This window comes from Ovis canadensis, chromosome 16 (assembly GCF_042477335.2).
Source record: "Ovis canadensis isolate MfBH-ARS-UI-01 breed Bighorn chromosome 16, ARS-UI_OviCan_v2, whole genome shotgun sequence".
Classification (NCBI taxonomy): Eukaryota; Metazoa; Chordata; class Mammalia; order Artiodactyla; family Bovidae; genus Ovis; species Ovis canadensis.
The window spans coordinates 50,147,737-50,168,394 of record NC_091260.1 but is presented as its reverse complement, the minus strand read 5'-3'; the positions used below and the strand labels follow the sequence as shown (position 1 = coordinate 50,168,394).

The 20,658-nt window shown below is 38.7% G+C and overlaps 1 protein-coding gene across 5 annotated transcripts in view; it reads left to right on the top strand.

Moving 5' to 3' along the window:
• The window catches only part of WDR70 (WD repeat domain 70), a 280,993-nt gene that overhangs the window by 63,756 nt on the left and 196,579 nt on the right, over positions 1-20,658 (top strand). For all 5 annotated transcript variants that reach the window (XM_069555882.1, XM_069555881.1, XM_069555880.1 and 2 more), the window contains one exon: positions 19,395-19,548. In XM_069555882.1, coding sequence (XP_069411983.1) covers positions 19,395-19,548 — 154 coding nt within the window. The remainder of the gene's footprint in view (positions 1-19,394; positions 19,549-20,658) is intronic.

Sequence of the window (20,658 nt, the reverse complement as noted above, 5' to 3'; positions counted from 1 at the left end):
GCATATTATGTATAATTTACCATAGTTGAAGTAGTTTTAAAGCTTTAATTAGTATCAGAACCATATGAAGGGCTTGTTAAAATATTAAGTGCTATGCCTTACTTTAGAGTTTCAAATTCTTTAGGTTTGGGGAGGCTAAGAATTTATATCTCTAACAAGTTTCCACATGCCACCTTGATCTGGGGACATACTTTGAACACCACTACACTGATTAGCTATTCTCCCCTTGATGGACTTGATGGTTGCGGCAACTTTTTTACTATTCCAAATAAATGATAAAATGATTACCTCTATACCTCATTGGTCATATGTGTAAATCGAGTGTTTCTCAAGATCAGATTGGAGAAGGCAATGGCACCCTACTCCAGTACTCTTACCTGGAAAATCCCATGGACGGAGGAGCCTGGTAGGCTGCAGTCCATGGGGTCGCTAGGAGTCGGATACGACTGAGCGACTTCACTTTTACTTTTCACTTTCATGCATTGGAGAAGGAAATGGCAACCCACTCCAGTGTTCTTGCCTGGAGAATCCCAGGGACGGGGGAGCCTGGTGGGCTGCCGTCTCTGGGACCTCACAGAGTCGGACATGACTGAGGCGACTTAGCAGTAGCAGCAGCAGCAGCAAGATCAGATAGCAAGAAATGAAATGCCTTTCGTGTACATTTTAAAATGTTGACATTGTCACATAACTCTCTTTTGATTATCCATTTTGTGAAATGTCACATGGGTTTATCCTTGGGAGACAAGGAGGCAATACAACTGTGTGTTTTGTTGTCTGTGCATAAATTAAGTAACATATGTGCAGTGGCCAATCAGTGACAGACTTTGAAATAAGTGCTATGATTGGCAGTTGATGAGGATGCACAGTTCTACTTGTATAGTGATTTTTGGACTGACATGCTAGTAGCAAAGTTTGTACTTTATGAGGTTACTCATGGTTAGTATACTGTAGTAACTGAAATTTGAGCTGTGTTGTTGGGATCTGGTATTATTTATCTAAACCATGGCAACTGAAATTCATGCATATCAGAACCATGCAAAACAAGGGTTGCCTTTATTTGATATGAAAAATAAAAAAGAAACTCAATGGGACATACAGAATGAGGTTTTTTTTTTTAATTGTGGAAAATAAATTATGTCCCTCTACTATGATCTTCTTGTCTGCTAATGATTAACAAGGTTAATGATTCATTTGGAAACTTGTAAGCCTGGTGTCTTGCTTTAAGTTCTGGGATAATAGTCAATAAAGTGTTTTTTAGTCAGATGTAACATAATTCAATTAATAGTATTGATTAAAGTGATTATGCATTTACATTCACTTTTGAGAAAACTTTTTGCAGTTTTGTTACTGTACCATAATGGTTTTCAAGAGTTCATCATTTGTGTCAGATGTTCAACCTTTTCAAGTGGATAAATTCTATTTTTTCATCAGGTGATTATTGTTTTAAAATTGCTATTTTAATAGATGTTAAAATAAATTTCCACTTAGAAAGTCCACCAAAGACTCATAACTGAAAACACAGTTGTTTTTGGTCATGCATTATAGAGACTTTCTTCCCAAAGCATTCTGTGAATGGACGCTTACTGGAACCACTCAATTGTATGAACATTCAGTGTGAAGTGAGACAGCCCTGCATACTTCAGTAATTTCTCAGATAATAATAATTTGCATAATTACAGATTTCTCAAACTGGGGTTTATGGATATATTTTCAGAGGCTCATTAATTCTCTTCATTAATTTAAAAAATTTGTTCATTTTCCTGTTGATGATCATTTAGTACAACCCTAATGCCTACATTTGTTTACCTTTGTGTTTAAAATCATCTGGGCTCAAATGCTACTTTCACTTTCCGTTGCCATGGCCTCATGAGAAAGGAGCAGAGACATCCTTTATATAAATGATAAAAGCAAAGTGAAAACTTGTTTTGTCATAAAGTGTTATATGAACAAAGTTTCAAAGTAGTTATAATAGAGATAGTTGGTGGGAAGATTGAGTCATCACTATAACTCAGTACAACAGTGATGTGCTGTGCAGGCAGGCAGCAAGCATTCATTAACTTGTTCATCTGATGGCAGATGAGAGGACTATGGCAGATGGATATAATCAGTTTATCTCAACAATAGAGAAGTTGTTTCATTCTTTATAATATTATTTCAGCAAACAGCATCTTAAAATTAATTTGAATTTCTTTGGTTCTTTTGTTTTAGTATTTATTTTAAAAAATTCACTTTATTGAGGTTTAATTTATATACCATAAAATCCACTCATTTTAAGCCTGCAGTTCAGTAGTTTCTAACAATGGGATTGTAAAACCGTCACCACAGTCTAATTATCATCACTCTAAAAACAAACCTCTTTCCCATTTGTGGTCACTGTCCATTTCCACATCCAGCCTTAGGCAGCCACCCGTCTGCTTTATAGGTGTGCTTTTTCTGGATGTCTCAGATAAATGGAACCATATGTGATCTTTCATGTGATCTTTTGCATCTGGCCTCTTTTCCTTAGCAGAATATTTTTGAGGTTCGCCCATGTTGTAGCATACATCAGGACTTTTGTTCCTTCTTATGGTTGACTAGTATTCTTTATATATATGTGTGTGTATGTATACATATGTGTGTGTGTATATGTGTGTGTATATATATATATATATATATATAGAGAGAGAGAGAGAGAGAGAGAGAGCATATTTTGTTTGTCCATTCACCATTTGGTGGACGTTTGGGTTGTTTCTAGTTTTTGGCTATTGTGAATAATGCTGCTATTGAACATTTGTGTAACAAGTCTTTTAATGGGCATATGTTTTCATTTCTTTTAACGTAAATTGGGAATTGCTAGGTCATAATGTAAATCTATATTTAACATATTAATAACTTGAAAACTGTTTTCCAAAGTGGCTATACCATTTTAAATTCCCACAAGCAATATAGAAGGTTCCAGTCTTTCTACATTCTCACCAACCATCCCCCCCACCCCCATGCTATGCAGCTTGTGGGATCTTAGTTCCCTGAAAGTGAAGTTGCTCAGTCATGTCAGACTCTTTGCGACCCCGTGGACTATAGCCTGCTAAGCTTCTCCGTCCATGGGATTTCCCAGGCAAGAGTACTGCAATGGATTGCCATTTCCTTCTCCAGGGGATCTTCCCGGCCCAGGGATCGAACCCAGGTCTCCCCCATTGTAGGCAGATGCTTTACCTTCTGACCCACCAGGGAAACCCCTGACTGGTGATTAAACCCAGGGCCCTGGGCAGTGAGTCCTTAACCATTGGACTAACCATTGGTTACCAGCATTTGTATTTGTCTTTATCATTCCTGTGGGTGTGGAGTGATCAGTATTTACTTTAAAATTCATTGCAAATCTATGCTTTGATAAGAGTTGTTAGAAAAAGGAGCCTCATTATATATTCACACTCAGTCTTGCATAACAAGGTTTTATTTATTTGCAGCTAATCTTGGGTATCATCAATAGGAAAGAAAAAATTACAAGATAACTTCATTTGTAGAGTTAGTGCACGTGTGTGTGCTCAGTCACTTAGTCGTGTCCGGGTCTTTGTGACCCCATGGACTATGCCTGCCAGGCTCCTCTGTCCTTGGGGGTTCTCCAGGCAAGAATACTGGAATGGGTTGCTATACGCTCCTCCAAGGGATCTTCCTGACCCAGGGACTGAACCTGCATCACGTGCGTTGCAGGAGGATTCTTTACTACTGAGCCAAGAGTTAGTAGGTTAATTAATTCATGAAAGTTATTCTTGGTATGTCAGGATAGTCCTGGGAATGACAGGACTTTCTTGTGGTTTACTAATTAGAAAGGAGGTTGTTGACATGATCTGTGTAGAGGTCAGTGTGGGATTGTGTGCATCACCAGAAAGCTTTACTGTGAGGTGAAAGATGTGTGGGAAAGCACAGTTAATATTCTTTGATATATATACTGTGTACCTGAATATATTGATATTTTCAGATATTTTCACTGTAATGTTATATAAGCTTAAGGAATTTTTATTTTTTTTTGCTTAATTTCCTGGGTTTCTGTTAACCCTCTCTATCATCAAGTTACACAATTTGTATATTTTATCTCATTGACTAAAAACCAGTGACCTCTGAGTTGTGTCTCAGATGTTAGCAGCTCTTCAAAAAGACCTTTCCTAATAATCCTGTTAAAAGTAGCTCATCTCCCCACCTCTCTACCACCACCCACTCTATGTACTGTTCTGGTTTGTTTTCTTTATAGCACTTACATTAGCAGAAATGACCTGTTTTTTATATTTGTTTACTTGTATTCTAATACCTGGAATAGTGCCTGGCATATAGTAGGAACTAAATCACTTCATGGGAAATAGATAGGGAAACAGTGGAAACAGTGGCTGATATTTTTCTGGGCTCCAAAATCACTGCAGATGGTGACTGCAGCCATGAAATTAAAAGACGCTTACTCCTTGGAAGAAAAGTTATGGCCAACCTAGATAGCATATTGAAAAGCAGAGATATTGCTTTTCCAGCAAAGGTGCGTCTAGTCAAGGCTATGGTTTTTCCAGTGGTCATGTATGGATGTGAGAGTTGGACTGTAAAGAAAGCTGAGCGCTGAAGAATTGATGCTTTTGAACTGTGGTGTTAGAGAAGACTCTTGAGAGTCCCTTGGACTGCAAGGAGATCCAACCAGTCCATTCTGAAGGAGATCAGCCCTGGAATTTCTTTGGAAGGAATGATGCTGAAGCTGAAACTCCAGTACTTTGGCCACCTCATGCGAAGAGCTGACTCATTGGAAAAGACTGTGATGCTGGGAGGGATTGGGGGCAGGAAGAGAAGGGGACAACAGAGGATGAGATGGCTGGATGGCATCACGGACTCGATGGACCTGAGTCTGAGTGAACTCTGGGAGTTGGTGATGGACAGGGAGGCCTGGCGTGCTGCAATTCATGGGGTCGCAAAGAGTCGGACACGACTGAGTGACTGAACTGAACTGAACTGAATTATTCATTAAATAAGAAATAAATAATGGAATGCTTTCATATTTTTCTCCAAAAATTTCTTTTTGTGTAGAATAAGAAGGCATTTCCACCAAGATGCACCCCCCTTTTTTTTCAAAAGGAAAGGAAGTATAAAAATTTTCCAGCAAAATTGAAAAATTTTAACTTAAACCATATCAGTTCAGGGTAAATAAGGAATCAACAGTTTTGAAATCTCTGGTTCTGCATTGTTATGATGCATTGGGCTTCAGGTCTCAGGTTGGTGTGTTTTGCTCTTTATCAGCTAAATAATATGTAATCTCAAGGTAACTGCTTAATGAATTTTATTGCATCTTACCATTTCCATTCATTTTATATTAAAAGTGAGTGCCACTGAACTGTGATTTCTACTTTTTAAAATGGCATTTGTAGTCCTTGGCATATATCTGTTAGTTTCTTTTTTTGATTAAATAGTTCCAGAGTTCAAAGAAAAAAAAATTGACCATTAACTAATATTTCGTCTTCCTGAGTGAATGCTTGATTCAGCAATGTAAAACTGTCACAAGAAATCATAATGGGTGAGTCATTGCTCTAGCCATTGGGCATGATGCTCTGCTTAAGTAGCTGACCTTGTGTCCTATCTGTCAGTTATTGTGGAGGTAGAAAGAAGTTTCATTACTCTCCCAGACTTCTGTCGAAATATGTTCCCTCCCTCTTTCTTTTCTATAGCAAACTGATTTATATTAAATTCTCTTCTTCAACTAGTCTAGGGTCAATGTACATGACGGATAAGAGCAAAGATTCAGTGTCATAGAAATCTGCATTTGAACTCTGCTTTTACCAATTCATTTTCTGTGTGACTAGGCAAGTGTGATCACTTTGACCCTTGCTTTCTTTCCCTGCAAAATAGAATGAATAATTCCATTTCTTTGGGTTGTGATAATAATTAATGAATAATGTATGCAAAATGTGTGGCTCAGTGCTTGGTGCTCAGTAATGCACTGTAATTATTAGCTCTTATTATCTTAGTATTGTTTAGCATGAAGGAATTTCAGTACACAGACTCACACATTGTTATCTTTGATGTATTACTTCCCATTACTAAGATTTTGTTAGTATCCTAAGATTGGATTGTATCTCTAAACATTTAGGCTATTTAAGCTATTGTCTGTCCTAATTTTCTTTTAGGCTTACTGGATATCCAGATCTTTTCTTTCTTTTCCATTTGCCTTTTCTTTTTTCTGACCTAGTTCTCTTTATCTTCTTTTTTCTTTTTTGCTGTAATCTGTGAGAATCTTTTAAATCAGTCTACATTACTAATTTCTTACTGTTTTGATTTAGTTTTTTATGGCTTTTAATGAACTTTTAAAGTTCATTAGCTTTTTAAGACTCACATTTATTGGGGTATAATTTATAGACACCAAAATTCATCATTTTTAAGTGTACAGTTTTATGAGTTTGGGGAAACGCATGGTCATATTATCACCACCATCACATGGTAGTGGTGATAATATGACTAAGCACAAGTTATAAAATGTTTTCGTTATCCCAGAGGGTTCCTTTTAGCGACTTTGCAGTCTTTCCTGTCTCCTGACCCTTAGAAAACCACTGGTCTGATTTTGTTGTTGCCTCTACCAACAGTGTTTCCCCCATTTTATTGTTCTGTAGTAGTCTATTGTATGAATATACAACAGACAGATTGTCTGTTCACCAGCTGATAGACATTTGGATTGCTTCTAGTTTCTAGGTATTATGAATCAGGCTGCTGTAAACATTTCCGTATAGATCTTTTTGTAGATAGATGGTTTAATTTTCTTGCATAAATACCTAAGAGAGAATTGCTGGACCATATGCATTTTGGGTGTTAACTTTATAAGAAATTGCTAAACTTTTCCAAAGTGCTGAATCATTTTTACTTTCTTAGGAGCAGCGTATAAGGATTCTAGTCATTTCATGCTTACCTACACTTGGTATATCAATATTTTTAAATTTAGCCGTTCTTTTCCATGTGTAGTGTTATATGCATGCATGCATGCCCAGTTGCTTCTTTTGTGTCCGACTCTTTGCGACCCTATGGACTGTAGCGCTCCAGGCTCCTCTGTCCATGGGATTCTCCAGGCAAAAATACTGGAGTGGTTTGCCATGCCCTCCTCCAGGGGATCTTCCCCACCCAGGGATCAAACCTATGTCTCCTGGATTGCAGGCAGATTTGTTACCGCTGAGTCACTGGGGAAACCTGTAGGTGTTGTATAGTTGGGTTTTAACTTAAATTTTCCTGATGACTGGTTGAGCATCCTTTTATTTTCTTATTTGTGCTATTTTCTTTGGTGAAGTGTCCAAATCTTTTTTCTGTGTCTAAAATCCAATTGCTTTTCTTGGATTGGTTGATAAAGTTCTTTATAAGATATGTTTATCAGAAATATTTCCTCTCAGTCTGTATTTTGCTTTTCATTTTCAGGATCGTGTCTTTTGAAGAGCTGCTTTCATTTACTTTTAAATATCCCTGTATGTCCCTGTCTATTTTCTGCCTTTGTTAGTATAAACCATATTTTCTTGAAACATTTTTAGATAGGAAGATTTCCACAAATATTTATTAAATGAAAAATAGTATTCAAACAAATCTGATTTTTGTAATATATGGCTTATATATTTCTGTCTTTCTGTTACAAAGGAAAGTTTAAGAGATTCCATCTTGGGAATGGACATAAAATTAGGAGTAGTGAAGAATTTCTACTTTCTCTAATATGGCAAAACAGCATGAATTGCTTTTATAATTAAAAAGGTATGTTATACTTTAGAAAACAAAAGCTAACATAGGCAAAATTAAATGACAAATTATAAGCTCATAAAAAGTTGACATACATTTTGAAAGCAGTGGAGTGCTAGCTATACATAATACACGAGTTTCTACAAATCAAGAAAGAGAACTATTTGAAAATTAAAATTTTCAAAGAAAGCAACAGATAACAGCAGAAGAAATGCAACTGACCAATAAACATTATACTCAACTTCACTAAGAACTGAAGGAAAAAAACTGAAAATTCACCTATAAGATGGGCAAAGATGAAACAGATCTCTATTATCCTATGTAGCAAGAAGGCAAATTTGGGGAGAAAGAAAGGGTGGGATATCAGTTATTAAGCTGTTTTCCTAAAGAACAATTTGATAATATCTGTCAAGATGTAAAATGTAAACTGTGTTGATAAGATCTGGAGAAATAAGCACTTTCAGGCGTTGTTGCGTGGAATGTAAATTAGTTCCATCCTATGGAGGGCAATTTGGTGTTATCTTCCCAATTATAAACACGGATACATACTGTTTGACCCAGGAACCCAATTTAAGGAGCTTCTCTGACAGATATATCCACACATGGAAATGACCAAGGAATCCTGTTCCTGCTTAGTCGTTCAGTCATTTTTCAGTTCACTCTTTTTGACCCCATGGATGGGTAGCCTGCTAGGCTCCTCTGTCCATGGGATTCTCCAGGCAAGAATGCTGGAGTGGGTTGCCGTTTCCTCCTCCAGAGGATCTTCCTGACATTGAACCCCCATCTCCTGTGTCTCCTGTATTGCAGGCAGATTTTTTACCCACTCAGCCATTAGGGGAGCCCAGGGACAAGTTTATTGGAGAAGGAAATGGCAACACACTCCAGTATTCTTGCCTGGAGAATCCCAGGGACAGAGGAGCCTGGTGGGCTGCCATCTATGGGGTCGCACAGAGTTGGACACGACTGAAGTGACTTAGCAGCAGGGACAAGTTTATTATTGCAGCATTGTATACGATAGCAACAGATATGCTTTCTTGAATTTTGTTTTTACAATGCAACAGTGACAGTCTGAATATGTGCTCATTTTCCTTAAAAATTTTTATATGTAGGTATGTTCTTTGTCTTTTATGCTATACAACAACTGTTAGCAAACTGTGGTCCTGCGAAGTCGCTTCAGTCATGTCTGACTCTTTGTGACCCTGTGGACTGTAGCCTGCCAGATTCCTCTGTCCATGGGATTCTCCAGTCAAGAATCTTGGAGTGGGTGCCATGCCCTCCTCTAGGGGATCTTCCTGACCCAGGAATTGAACCCATATCTCTTAAGTCTCCTGTATTGGCAGGCAAATTTGCCTGCCAAATTTGGTTGAAGGGCCAAATCCAGTTCCTGGCTGGCTTTTTTTTTTTTTTTTTTGGTATATACTGGAGTATAGGTGGTTTCCCAGGTGGCGCTAGTGGTAAAGAACCCACCTGCCAGTGCACGAGACATAGGCAACACAGGTTCAATCCCTTGGAGAAGGAAATGGCAACCCACTCCAGTATTCTTGCCTGGGGAATCCCATGGACAGAGGAGCTTGGTGGGCTTCAGTCCACAGGGTCTCAAAAGAGTCGGACACGACTGAAGCAACAGCACAGCATACACACGTAGTTGGTTTGGTTTAGTTGGGCTTCCCTGGTGGCTCAGACAGTAAAGAATTTGCCTGCAATGCAGGAGACCAGATTGGATCCCCAGGTCAGGAAGATCTCCTGGAGAAAGGAAAGGCTCCCTACTCTAGTATTCTTGCCTGGAGAATTCCATGGAGGAGCCTGGTGGGCTACACTTCATGGAGTCGCAAAGAGTTAAACACGACTGAGAGACTAAACACAAGAGTTGGTTTTGGCCCTTTTTTTTTTTTTTTGGCACTTGAACTAGAAATTATACACTGTTAAAAGATTGTAAAACAGAATTCAATGCGAAAGAATACGTGACAGAGATTGTATATGGCCTGCAGAGCTTAACATATTTTCAATCTGACCCTTTATAGTGAAAGTTTGAGATCTCGTGTCTAGAATCTTTTCCTTGTTATTTTAGTCCCCTTGCCTGGTGACAGAGAGGCTGTGAATAGATTCTTCTTGAGTTTTCTCACTTCCTTAAAGAATAGCTTGTAGCTAGTGGAGCAAACCTGTGGTCCAAGGGAGTTTCAAGGGGCTTGGGTCTAGGAGTAATCCTCTCAAGGAAGTTTCCTCTCCATGTGTTGCATATTCTGTTTTCCAGGAAGCTGTTTTGTTAGAGTTCTGACTAGTTGGTCCACATTCGTTTTGTCAAGCCCTGTGTCATCTCTTGAGCGTCATTTTTAGCTGCTAGCGGCCTAATGTGATAACTGTATTCATAAGGGCAGTCTTTCTACTTTGAGAATGTATTTCCCTATGAATTCTTGATTTGTGGGATATTTTCCACATGAGGCTGTTGTACTCTTTTGGGGAGGTATTTTTCTAATCACTCTAGTCCTTTTCTGTAAAAATTTCTGGATAGTTTCTATCTTTCAGGTCTTTCAGTTTCTAATTCTGATATTTCTACCTATTGTTATGTTTTTTTGAGGTTATTTCTTTTGATGTTTGGACTAGGGAAATCTAACGCATAACTTGGCAGCTATTATTTGTACAAATCTTCTATAGCTTTTCTTTTTAAGGAGGACCTTCCTTTTTTTTCCCCCCTTTTTTTTTCTTTTTTTCTTTTTTAGTATTTAGTAATGTATTTGGCTGTGCTAGGTCTTAGTTGCAGCATGTGGGATCTTTAATCTTCCTTGTGTGATGTAGAGCATCTTTTTTTTTTTTTAGTTGTGGCATGCAGAATTTTTATTTGCAGCATGCAAGATCTTTTACTTGTGGTTTGTTGAATCCAGTTTCTGGACCAGGGTTGGAACCCTGGCCCCCTGCATTGGAAGCATGGAGTCTTAGCTGCTGGACCACCAGGGAAGTCCCAAGGACCCTGTCTTTATATATTCCTTTGTTCTGTCTTCAGGTTCTCCCCTACACTGACATTTTAACATTCTTGGGTGATCTTTCAGAAATCCTTAATTTCTAGTCTTATGTTTTTATTCTTCTCCTAAACTTCAAAGGACTTTATAGTTGTCATTATCTTTCTGTCTGACTTCATAGCGTGAAGTTTTATTGCAGTTAGTTCATTGTCCCCACTTTTTCCCTTCCTTCCCCTGTACTTGATCCTTTCTTCATCCTTACCTATACTCCATGTGCTTCCTGCCTCTCCAATTTCTTCCAGATTCCTCCTTCAGGATTCAACTCAAGCATCTTCCTTGCTTAAATCTCACTTAGAGCACTGCAGTAGTCTCTTTTCCCCCACTATACCTGCCAAACTGCTTAATACAGTCCTGATGCATTTTTACTGAAATTTATGAATGCTTTGCCATGATTTGTAAAATCCTGTGTGATCTGGCCCCTGCCCACTTCTCTTTTTTTCAGTTTGCTTCAACAAAATGGCTGAGGGATTTTACGCAAGACTTTTTCCCTGCTTCGAATGCTCTCTCTATGGCTTGCTGCCTGCTCCCTATTCACAAACATGGTTAGCTTCTTTGTATGCTTAAATTCCACCAAAATGTTGCTTTTGTAGAGAGGCCTAAACTAGGGCTCTCCCATTGTTGCTCCCTCAACACCTTTTATTCTTTGTTAAATGATGAGCTCCTGTTGTTCTGCTATTAGAATTAAGACTTGAATTATTCTTAACATATCATAAAGAAAGCTGTTAGGAATAATTAGAGCAAAGACTTAGTTTTTGCTAATCATTCTCATTGGTTGGCTGTTCTTGATTGTATTTCTCTAATCCTCAGAAGATACGAAATGTACTGTTTAAATATTTAGGTTCATTGTCTTTTACCATGGAGCTTGCTTGTGAAATCATATAAAATCATGAAACTTACAATGCACTTGAACAACAGTAATTTTATCATATTTATAAGTAAGAAGATATATTTTAATGGGAGAGTTATTGATTAGCTTTAGTGTTTATTCCTGGATAGAAGTTTTCTGTGGCCTTAGTTTTGTTTGACAGATATATTATTTTGTAAAGTTACTACTGGCTTCCTAACATTTAGTATATTAAGCCAATAGGTGATATAGTCCTAATTAATTTTGCATTGAAAATCTCTTCTTTAGTATAAAAGCTAAAATGTTGAAGTAGCTGCATATTTATTTCAGCATGGAATAAATCTGTGTTTTTTGATAGTCTTGTCTCGTGTTTCTCACTTTCTTGTCCTGTTCCAAGCACTAGATAATATATTTTACATACCTGGAAGGAACAGACAATTTCATCCAATTCTGTAGAAAGACGGCATGCCAATCTGAAACTACATTTTCTCTATTATTGCCTTACATTTTCAAGAACATAATAGTAGTTATATTTGGCATAGCGCTTGAGTTTTGTGAGTGGGTGCAAAAAATGAAAAAAGATGTAAGGATATTTCTCTTGAACACTTTGGTTAATAGTAATTAAAACACATGTGAAACTTACACTAACTTGTCTTGTAATAAATTTGAAATATTCCATGTATTTGCTTCAAATGTATTCATTACGGTTAGCCATCAAGGTTTTATACCCCTCAAATAATCTTAAAGAGCCCTTGGAAGTAAAGAAGTAGTAAAAATAGCAACTACTTATTTCATATACTGTACTAGCAGCACATAAATGTGTCTTATTTTTAATCTTCATCTCAATCCTGTAAGTATTATTTCTCCAGGTTTTTCAGTGGAGGAAACCAGGACTCCTCAACGGTATAAAGCCCGTACATGAACGCTATCTCTGGAGCTTCTCTGCGTAGTGCTGTCTTCTAGTTCCATCTACTAATTTGGAAAGAAATGGGGAGACTGAGTCTTGCAAAGCCAAAGGGCTTGCTCGTCGTCACACAGCTAGTTAGCAATAGAGTGAGGACTTGGATCGCTGGCCTCCTGACTCACATTCCGGTGCGCTTTTCACTATATCAGGACACCTTGGCTCCTGAGCCCCAAGTGACAGCCCCAAACAGCTGTGTTTATCTGTCTTGCATGTCCCAGCTTGTTTTGCTAGCAGAGCAAAAACTACTTAAAAGGATCCTCAATCTTCACCTCCCCACTCCCCTCCACTTATACTCGTATATTCCCACTTGCCCCATGAATAACTTCACAGAAGGAATTGTGCAATGTCACTAAGCCTTCCTCTGGTGTCAGAGTTACTCCCTGAGAGAACATTCACTTCCTCATGACTCCAGTTTACTGTCAGATTGCCTTTCCCTTTCCCTCTCTTCTCTTTGATCGGAATCTTAGTTGTTTAGGCAGGAATTTGAGGAGCAGATGTTACGCCCCTTGAACAAGCCCTTTAATTCTCCTTAGTACTGTGTCTAATGATTCTTAATCCTGTCCTTTTAACTCTGTGGCTAGCAGAATTAAGAGCAAAGTGGGCCAGGAATGGTGAGCTTGATGCCGAACATTTCATTTCAGTGTTGGCAAAGAGAGCACATAAAATGAGACAGAGGGAAAATGTTAGGCTTTCTTGTGAAACTAAGATGAATATTAGTGTGGAATTGGTAGGATTTTGTATTTCCCTCCAAATGTGAATAGAGCAATTTGGCAGAGTAGATAGCCAGAGAAATGGAGCCACTGACCTGTCTCCACTACCCTGTCTTCTTAAATTTTGCTGCGTTCTTCAGGTTTTCATTTCCCTTTGGAAACAAAAATGGTTCACCAGAAAAAAGAAAAGTTATCGCTTAAAGTGCTTGATCTTTCATGGTTCTTGAAGAAAATTAACTGTCTCCAAATGGGAATACTGTTAAGAAAGATACACCCTGTGATCTAATTGGTTCATTCTTTTCTCTCTTTATAGACTTCGGTTTAGCAGTCTTGGCTGACTAATCATCGAAATTCTGACCTGTTTGTTCATATATTTAAAAAATTGGACTAAATGGCCTATAGCTTTCTCAGTTCCTGATTAATCACTTGAGATTTTGGCAAGTCAGAGGCTGATTAAGAGAGAGAAATCACAGTAATTTGAACAGGGAATGCATACTATAAAGAAATACTAACTGTATCATGGGATTGATGTAATGAGGGATTGGCTACTAAGAAGTAAAGTGAACTCTGAAGAGTATAGGAATAACAAATAAGAGAAGCAGCCTTACTCCTAGCACATAGGATGTTTAAGAAAGAGGCTTCCAGGATTGAGATTTAGACCTTATTTGAGAGGGCAAGGCTGTGGCTCACTAAATGATAAAGACGTTTCTGTGACAGGAGTACTTGCCAGAAACTCGGTTCACCTGATCATTCTGATATAAAACTGTCTGAGGGAAGTACTGGGGAATCTCCTGGGTGCTACTGTCTACTGATTGCTGTGCACTTCACAAGCCTGGTCTTGGAGCAGCTGTACCATTGGCAGAGGTTGGAGACTGGAGAAGCCATGTGTGGTGTAGGAACCCACCAAGAGGAACACACAAGCTCCAAGGAGGAAAACCCCTTTCTCCTGCAGTGCCTTTCCAGCACTCTCTAAGGACAAGACTTAGCATCATGCCAACTGGCACAGGGAAATTATTTAAAGGGCTCAAATCCATTTTTGCAGAGCAAGCAGTGAAGGGTGAATTTGGAGTTGAGGGAGTAAATGAACAACTGACACATTTGGTCAAACAAGTGACCTTATATTTTATTAGTATTGATGCCTACTTACAGACTTAATTTCAATCTGGGACTCTGGTCAGAATTTCGCTGAGGACCTCGTTTTTTCCCAGTATTTCAGAAAGGATGTCATGAGGCCAGAGAGACTTTTCTTTTATAGGAAGGAGGGGCCCTGGGAGTGGCCTCACCTTTGCTTTCATAGCTTCCTTTGTCATGAGCATCTGGTTTGGGTACTTCAGTTTCTCATCTACCTTGATACACTGATCTTGGGGATTGTGGTGAAGTTCCTCACGTTGTCGCATATTATAACCTCAGAGCTCACTCAGATCTTTGTTTGCATTATCTTTGCCATTGGAATCAGTACTCTGAATTTGTACATTAAGAATGACTAGTTGTAGAATAAATATTTCAGAAACTATCAGCTAGCATTTCATCATTTTACCAGAAACAGCATAAATTTTGAGCAGCAGTTTCTAGTTAGTGGTGGCTGTGGATAAAAGCAGTTTCATCGGTAAATATCTGATTTGGATTTGGTAACCAACCAGGAGGAATAACCTTACTCAGGCCTAACTAGACATACAGGAATTCTAACTTTTTGTGTATATTCTATTTTTCGAAGACACAGTTATCATGAGTTAATAGTTGTTTTTTTTTTTTAAATGAAATAACCTATTTATTTCTCAGCCTTAAAATTATAGACTTAGAAAGTAAATTGGACTAAATGACCTAACATTTTGTTAAAATTGTTTTACTGTTGAAGCCAATTTTATTTTGAGTTTGACCTGTTAGGATAAATCAAGGAATTTAATTAATTTTCTGACAACAGAATTACATTCATAGAGGACACTATAGCCGAATACAGCTTTTTAAAAAAAGTGATCATTTTTATCTTTGATAGAGAAATTTTATATTTTGGGCTTTGATTATTAATTTGATTCTCCACCTGTTTTTTAAAATTAAAATGTAGTTGATTTATAATATTAGTTTCAGTTTTATTAGATAGTAATTCAATATTTTTATAGATTATATACCATTTAAAGTTATTATAAAGTATTGGTGCTCTTCCCTGTGCTGTGCAGTATATATATAGTACATATATCTTCACATCTTATTTATTTTATAGACAGTAGTTTGTATCTCTTTATCCTCTGTCCCTATCTTGCCTGTCTCCTCATCCCTCTTCCCACTGGTAGCCATGAGTTTGTTCTTTATATCTCTTAGTCTGTTGCATTATATTTATTTGTTTTATTTTTAGATTCCAATACAATTGATAACATATAGTATTTGTCTTTCTCTGTCTGACTTATTTCAGTAAGCATAGTACCCTCTTGGTCTCTTCATGTTGTTGCAAATGGCAAAATTTTATTCTTTTTTTATGGTTGTTATGTGTGAGTGTGTGTGTGTGTTGAGTGTGTGTGTGTGTATATGCCAGAATTCCTTGAGAATTCTTTCTGCTAGGTTTCCCTGATGGCTCAGTAGTAGAGAATCCACCTGCCAATGCAGAAGATGCAGGTTCTATCCCTGGGTTGGAAAAATCCCCAGGAGAAGGAAATGGCAACCCTCTCCAGTATTCTTATCTGGGAAATTCCATGGACAGGGGAACCTGGCGGGCACAAAAGACCTCATGGTTTATGTTGAGTCCATGGGGTCACATAACTTAGCAACTAAATAACAAGAAATATAAAAATTTACCTTGTCATTTAATTTATTAATAATAGTTATTTAAAATTCTATGGCTTGGCTTAGAAGTTCAGTATCTGGTTCTCCCAATTTCTGTGAACCTAAATAATAATTTCTTTCCTTTCATTAACCTCTAGCTGAAATTTAGCACTTCCTTTAATTGTGAAAGCAGACAACAAAGTCACAGGTACACCTGAAGATTTCAGATATTTTCGTAACATGTTGCCATTATTACAGATGCTTCCTTGGTTGCTCAGATGGTAAAGAATCTGCCTGCAGTGCGGGAGACTCAGTTTCGATCCTTGGGTGGGAAAGATCCCCCGGAGAAGGGAACAGCTACCCACTCCAGTATCCTTGCCTAGAGATTTCCATGGATAGAGGCTGTAGTCCATGGGGTTGCAAAGAGTTGGACATGACTGAGCAACTAACATTTCACTTTCACTTTCATGCTCATCACTGCTTTGAAATTACAGTAGCTATTAGACCTGCCTCTAGGCATAGTTACTTGATACATTAGTCTAGAAGCTCACATATTATGTCACAAATTTGAAAAAAAAATTTTATAGTTAGTTCTTTAAAAATGATTTCCATGGTGTGTGTGGTGTATTTTTTTTTAATGTGTTTAAAAAACATGCTAAGAAGGGGCCCATAGACCTCAGACTATGAAATGGTCCAGGCACAAAAAAGTGGTTCTGTACAGTGTAGGTAGATTGTGTCATTTCTCACCTCAAAATGCTCTGCTGGATTTCCTCTCATTTCTTCCAAAGAGAGTGAAACCAAGGTCCTTTTGGTGGCTTACATGGCTCTCTGCACCAGCCTACTTGCTGCCTTCTGACTTTTGGTTCCTTTTGCTCTCTTTGTTACAGCCACATTGGGAATATACCAAATATTCTTTTGCTGCAGATCCTTTCTAGTAATTTCCAGATAATATCTATGTAACTTACTCTCTCAGTTATCTGATAGACACTTCAGTCATTTACTTCCTGACCACTTAATTTAAAACATTTATTCTTGCCCCCTTGATACCTACTCTGCCTTCCCCTCTGTTTTTCCCAGTACACTTACTGTCATTTTTCATATTTTACATGTCAGTTAGCCTAGTATTGATTTTGGGCGGGGGCTTACCATAGTCCTCTATTAGCGGGTTGGCCCTTCAGCAGTAGTTAGGTTAACCTTGAGAGCTGTTGTCCTTCCTGTGTGTGACTTTCATCCCTTCTACCACCACCACCAGTTCATTTATGAGCCTACTGCATTAAGAGTAGAGTGGATGATGACAAAAGCCAGCTAATGTCAACTGAACTGGCCAACTCACTTTATCTGCATGGTGGTTCATTGCCTCTTTTAAGTTTGATGCTTTCTGGGATTAACATGTGATACAAAGAGCTTCATTTTTGATTTCTACTTTTGTTTGTCTGTCTACATGGATCATCCCCATATCTTCTTTCCTCAGTCTCCTGATCTTTTGTACTCTCATCTCCTGGAGAGCATGTCTAACCAATGTAGTTGATACATTTTGCTCACCCGATACAGTTAACATGCTATCATGGAGATCTGGGACCAGCGTGAATTCCTTTGTATTGTCCAGGTCATCCAGGTCCCTTGGGACTGTATTAAGACAGAGGACTAGAAAATTAACATAGCTCTGGTTTAAGCATGTAAATGTATGCTGCTGTTGATTTACATGTGAATGTCCAGTGATTTTGGTCTTCCTTCCTAATAGAGGTAGAAACACCTGCTTTGTGGGATCAGTGACTGCCCAGCACTTACCTGAGAGAGCAATAACCCTGTCTTTATATGCTGCCAGATGGACCCTCCAGCTTCCTCACTATAGTCTTTAGTTGGTGATGACCATCCTCAGCCTTTCATTTACTTTTTTCATTGTATTTACTGCCCCTAGTAATAGCTACCTAGTTCCATAGTCCTTTCAATTACTTCTTTTCCTGTGCTCTCAAATGCCTGAAATATTGCACCAGCCAGTGCCTTCCGTCTCACCAACAATTTAAGCAATGCAGTTGCACTGCTGCAGCCCATCAGGGACTAGGTCCCACCAGAGAAGGGGGCCTCATTGCTAACCAGTCCATGATCAACGTCACTCTAAAATCTTATTTTGGGATAGCTCCATAGGTCTACTTTTGATATCAACCCTCTCTGGTTTGATTCTCCCAAGACATATTTTGAAGCTTCAGGATTTGCATGTAGGAGATTTGTTGAGGAGTGCTTCTGGAATCAGCCCCTATGAGAGAAGCTGTGAGGAAAACAGCATTAGGAAGATGGAGGAACTGAATTGCCAGGTGGTTGCAACTCAGCAACCTCAACTGATTTCCACAGGGAGATCTGAAGCTGGAATAACCCTTCTGAGGTATTCCCAGTTGAATCAGAGGGCTGGGCCATTTTACTGTACATTGACCAGTCCTTAAATGTGGGCTGCTTTGGGATAGTAACATAACCTTGAATGAGGGAGTTCTCTGCAACTCAGAAAAATTCCTGAGACTTCAGCTGTAAGTCACCAGCAGGCCAAATCCTGGAAGCTGGGGAATGAGTACTTCAGTCCTGAAAGGATTGATGCGGGTGGTCACCACAGCATCCACTATAGCCACAGTGGCAGGATCACTTTCAGTGGGGTGGTGAGGGTGAAAAGGATACTCTGTGTGTATGTGTATGCTCAGTTGTGTCCGACTCTCAGTGACTCATGGACTGTAGCCTGCCAGACTCCTCTGGCCTTGGAATTTTCTAGGCAAGAATACTGGAGTGGGTTACCATTCCCTTCTCCAGGGGATCTTCCCGACCCAGGGGTTGAACTCACATGTCTTGTGTCTCCTGGATTGGCAGGCCAGATTCTTTATCACTAGTGCCACCTGGGTGCTAGAGAAATAAGGGAGGAGATGAAAACTTGTTTAGACAGCTTAGCTGAGAAGGGGAGGAGAGAGAGGTTAGTCATAGGTTCCCGAGGAGACTGGAAGGGGTGGGATCCAGAATATAGGTAGATATGCCTTGGGCAGGAAATAGGTTCATTTTCATCATTGTAATCAAAGAGAAGAGTTCAGAAGCAGATACATTTATAACAGTAATGAGAGCACACTGAGGCAGTCCTTATATGTTTCTTCTGGGACAAATCAGGAAGAATCAAGAACTAGAGAGGGGGAGTTATTTGGGTTGAAGATTTAAAGTGAGTAGAGAAGTTTTTAATGGATTGCTGTGGAGAGTGGGAGGAGAGCTTAATAGGATAGCCACTGGTGTTGAGGGCCCTTTTGAGGTTGATGCTCCTGGTTTTATAAATTATCAACTTGTATAGTTGAATGACTTTTTTTTCTGACAGTGCTTAATGGACTGAAAGTATAAACATATTCTATGTCTTAACAGAATTTTTTTTTTTTACTTAGCCATCAGATCAAGTCATTACAGTACAGTAACACGGGAGACATGATACTTGTCGTATCTGGAAGCTCTCAGGCCAAAGTGATTGACAGAGATGGTTTTGAAGTAATGGAATGTATAAAAGGAGACCAGTATATTGTGGATATGGCCAATACCAAGGTAAGTATGACCGAGAATATTTTAGTGAATTTAATTAATTCCACGCACATTTATTCACAGCTTATTGTTGCTGCCATAATTTCTGCTATAAATTAATGCAGTGTATTTCAAACTCCCCTCTGCTGAAGTCTACTGAAATACCTCTCAGTCCTACTGAGGGCTGCAGTCTCATGCCTCTCCTTTTGTTTATTGGCTGTTCATTGAGTGTCCAGTGTGTGTTAGATGGTTCAAACAGCATTCAGGTAAAACTTAAACATAGTGCTATATGCAATTGTATTGAAATCGTGGCTTGAATAGTGTTTTTTTTCCCTTCATGTATTCCACTAGAGTTTCTCTCCCCTCATCTTAAAATCACCTCTCTAAAGATTCTACCAAAGATGTTTTTTTTAGAGTGATGATGATAAGGAAATAAAGCAGACAGTGCTCCAGATCAGCCTCTCTGCCTTACACTCAAATCGTTCTGTTTTTATCTGTTTGATTTGAAGCTTTTTGGGAATCCCAAACTTTATTTAAACAATGAGTTTGTAGAAATGAAAGCTTTAAAAACTCTTATTTAACTTATTCTTTTTTAGTTTATGGCTACCACAGACAATTTTTCTTTAAAAATGTAAGGAAAAGATATATTTTTTTTGCTAGTTTCTAAGCTCTTACCAATGATTTCAGCTGTTCAGGGCTTCTTACATTATAAAAACTAAGACTTTGTGGATTTAGGTTTTAGCCAAGAAAATTTCGAGAAGAAAGGGATCTGGTGGTTCTGTATCTGGCTATTTCTGCAGTTTCAGTTTCATACACACGCATGCACATGCACGTGGGCTTATTTTGTGGCTCAGTGGGAAAGAATTCCCCTGCAGCTCAGGAGTCGCAGGAGACACAGATTCAATCCCTAGATTGGGAAGATCCTCTGGAGAAGGACATGGAAACCCCACTCTAGTATTTTTGCATGGAATATCCCAGGGACAGAGGAGCCTGGCGGGCTACAGTCCATAGTCTCACAGAGTTGGACACGACTGAGTGACTTAGCACGCAGGCACACATATAGGTGGCTCAGTGGTAAAGAATCTGCCTGCAAAGCAAGAAATGTGGGTTCGACTCCTGGGTCAAGAAGATCCC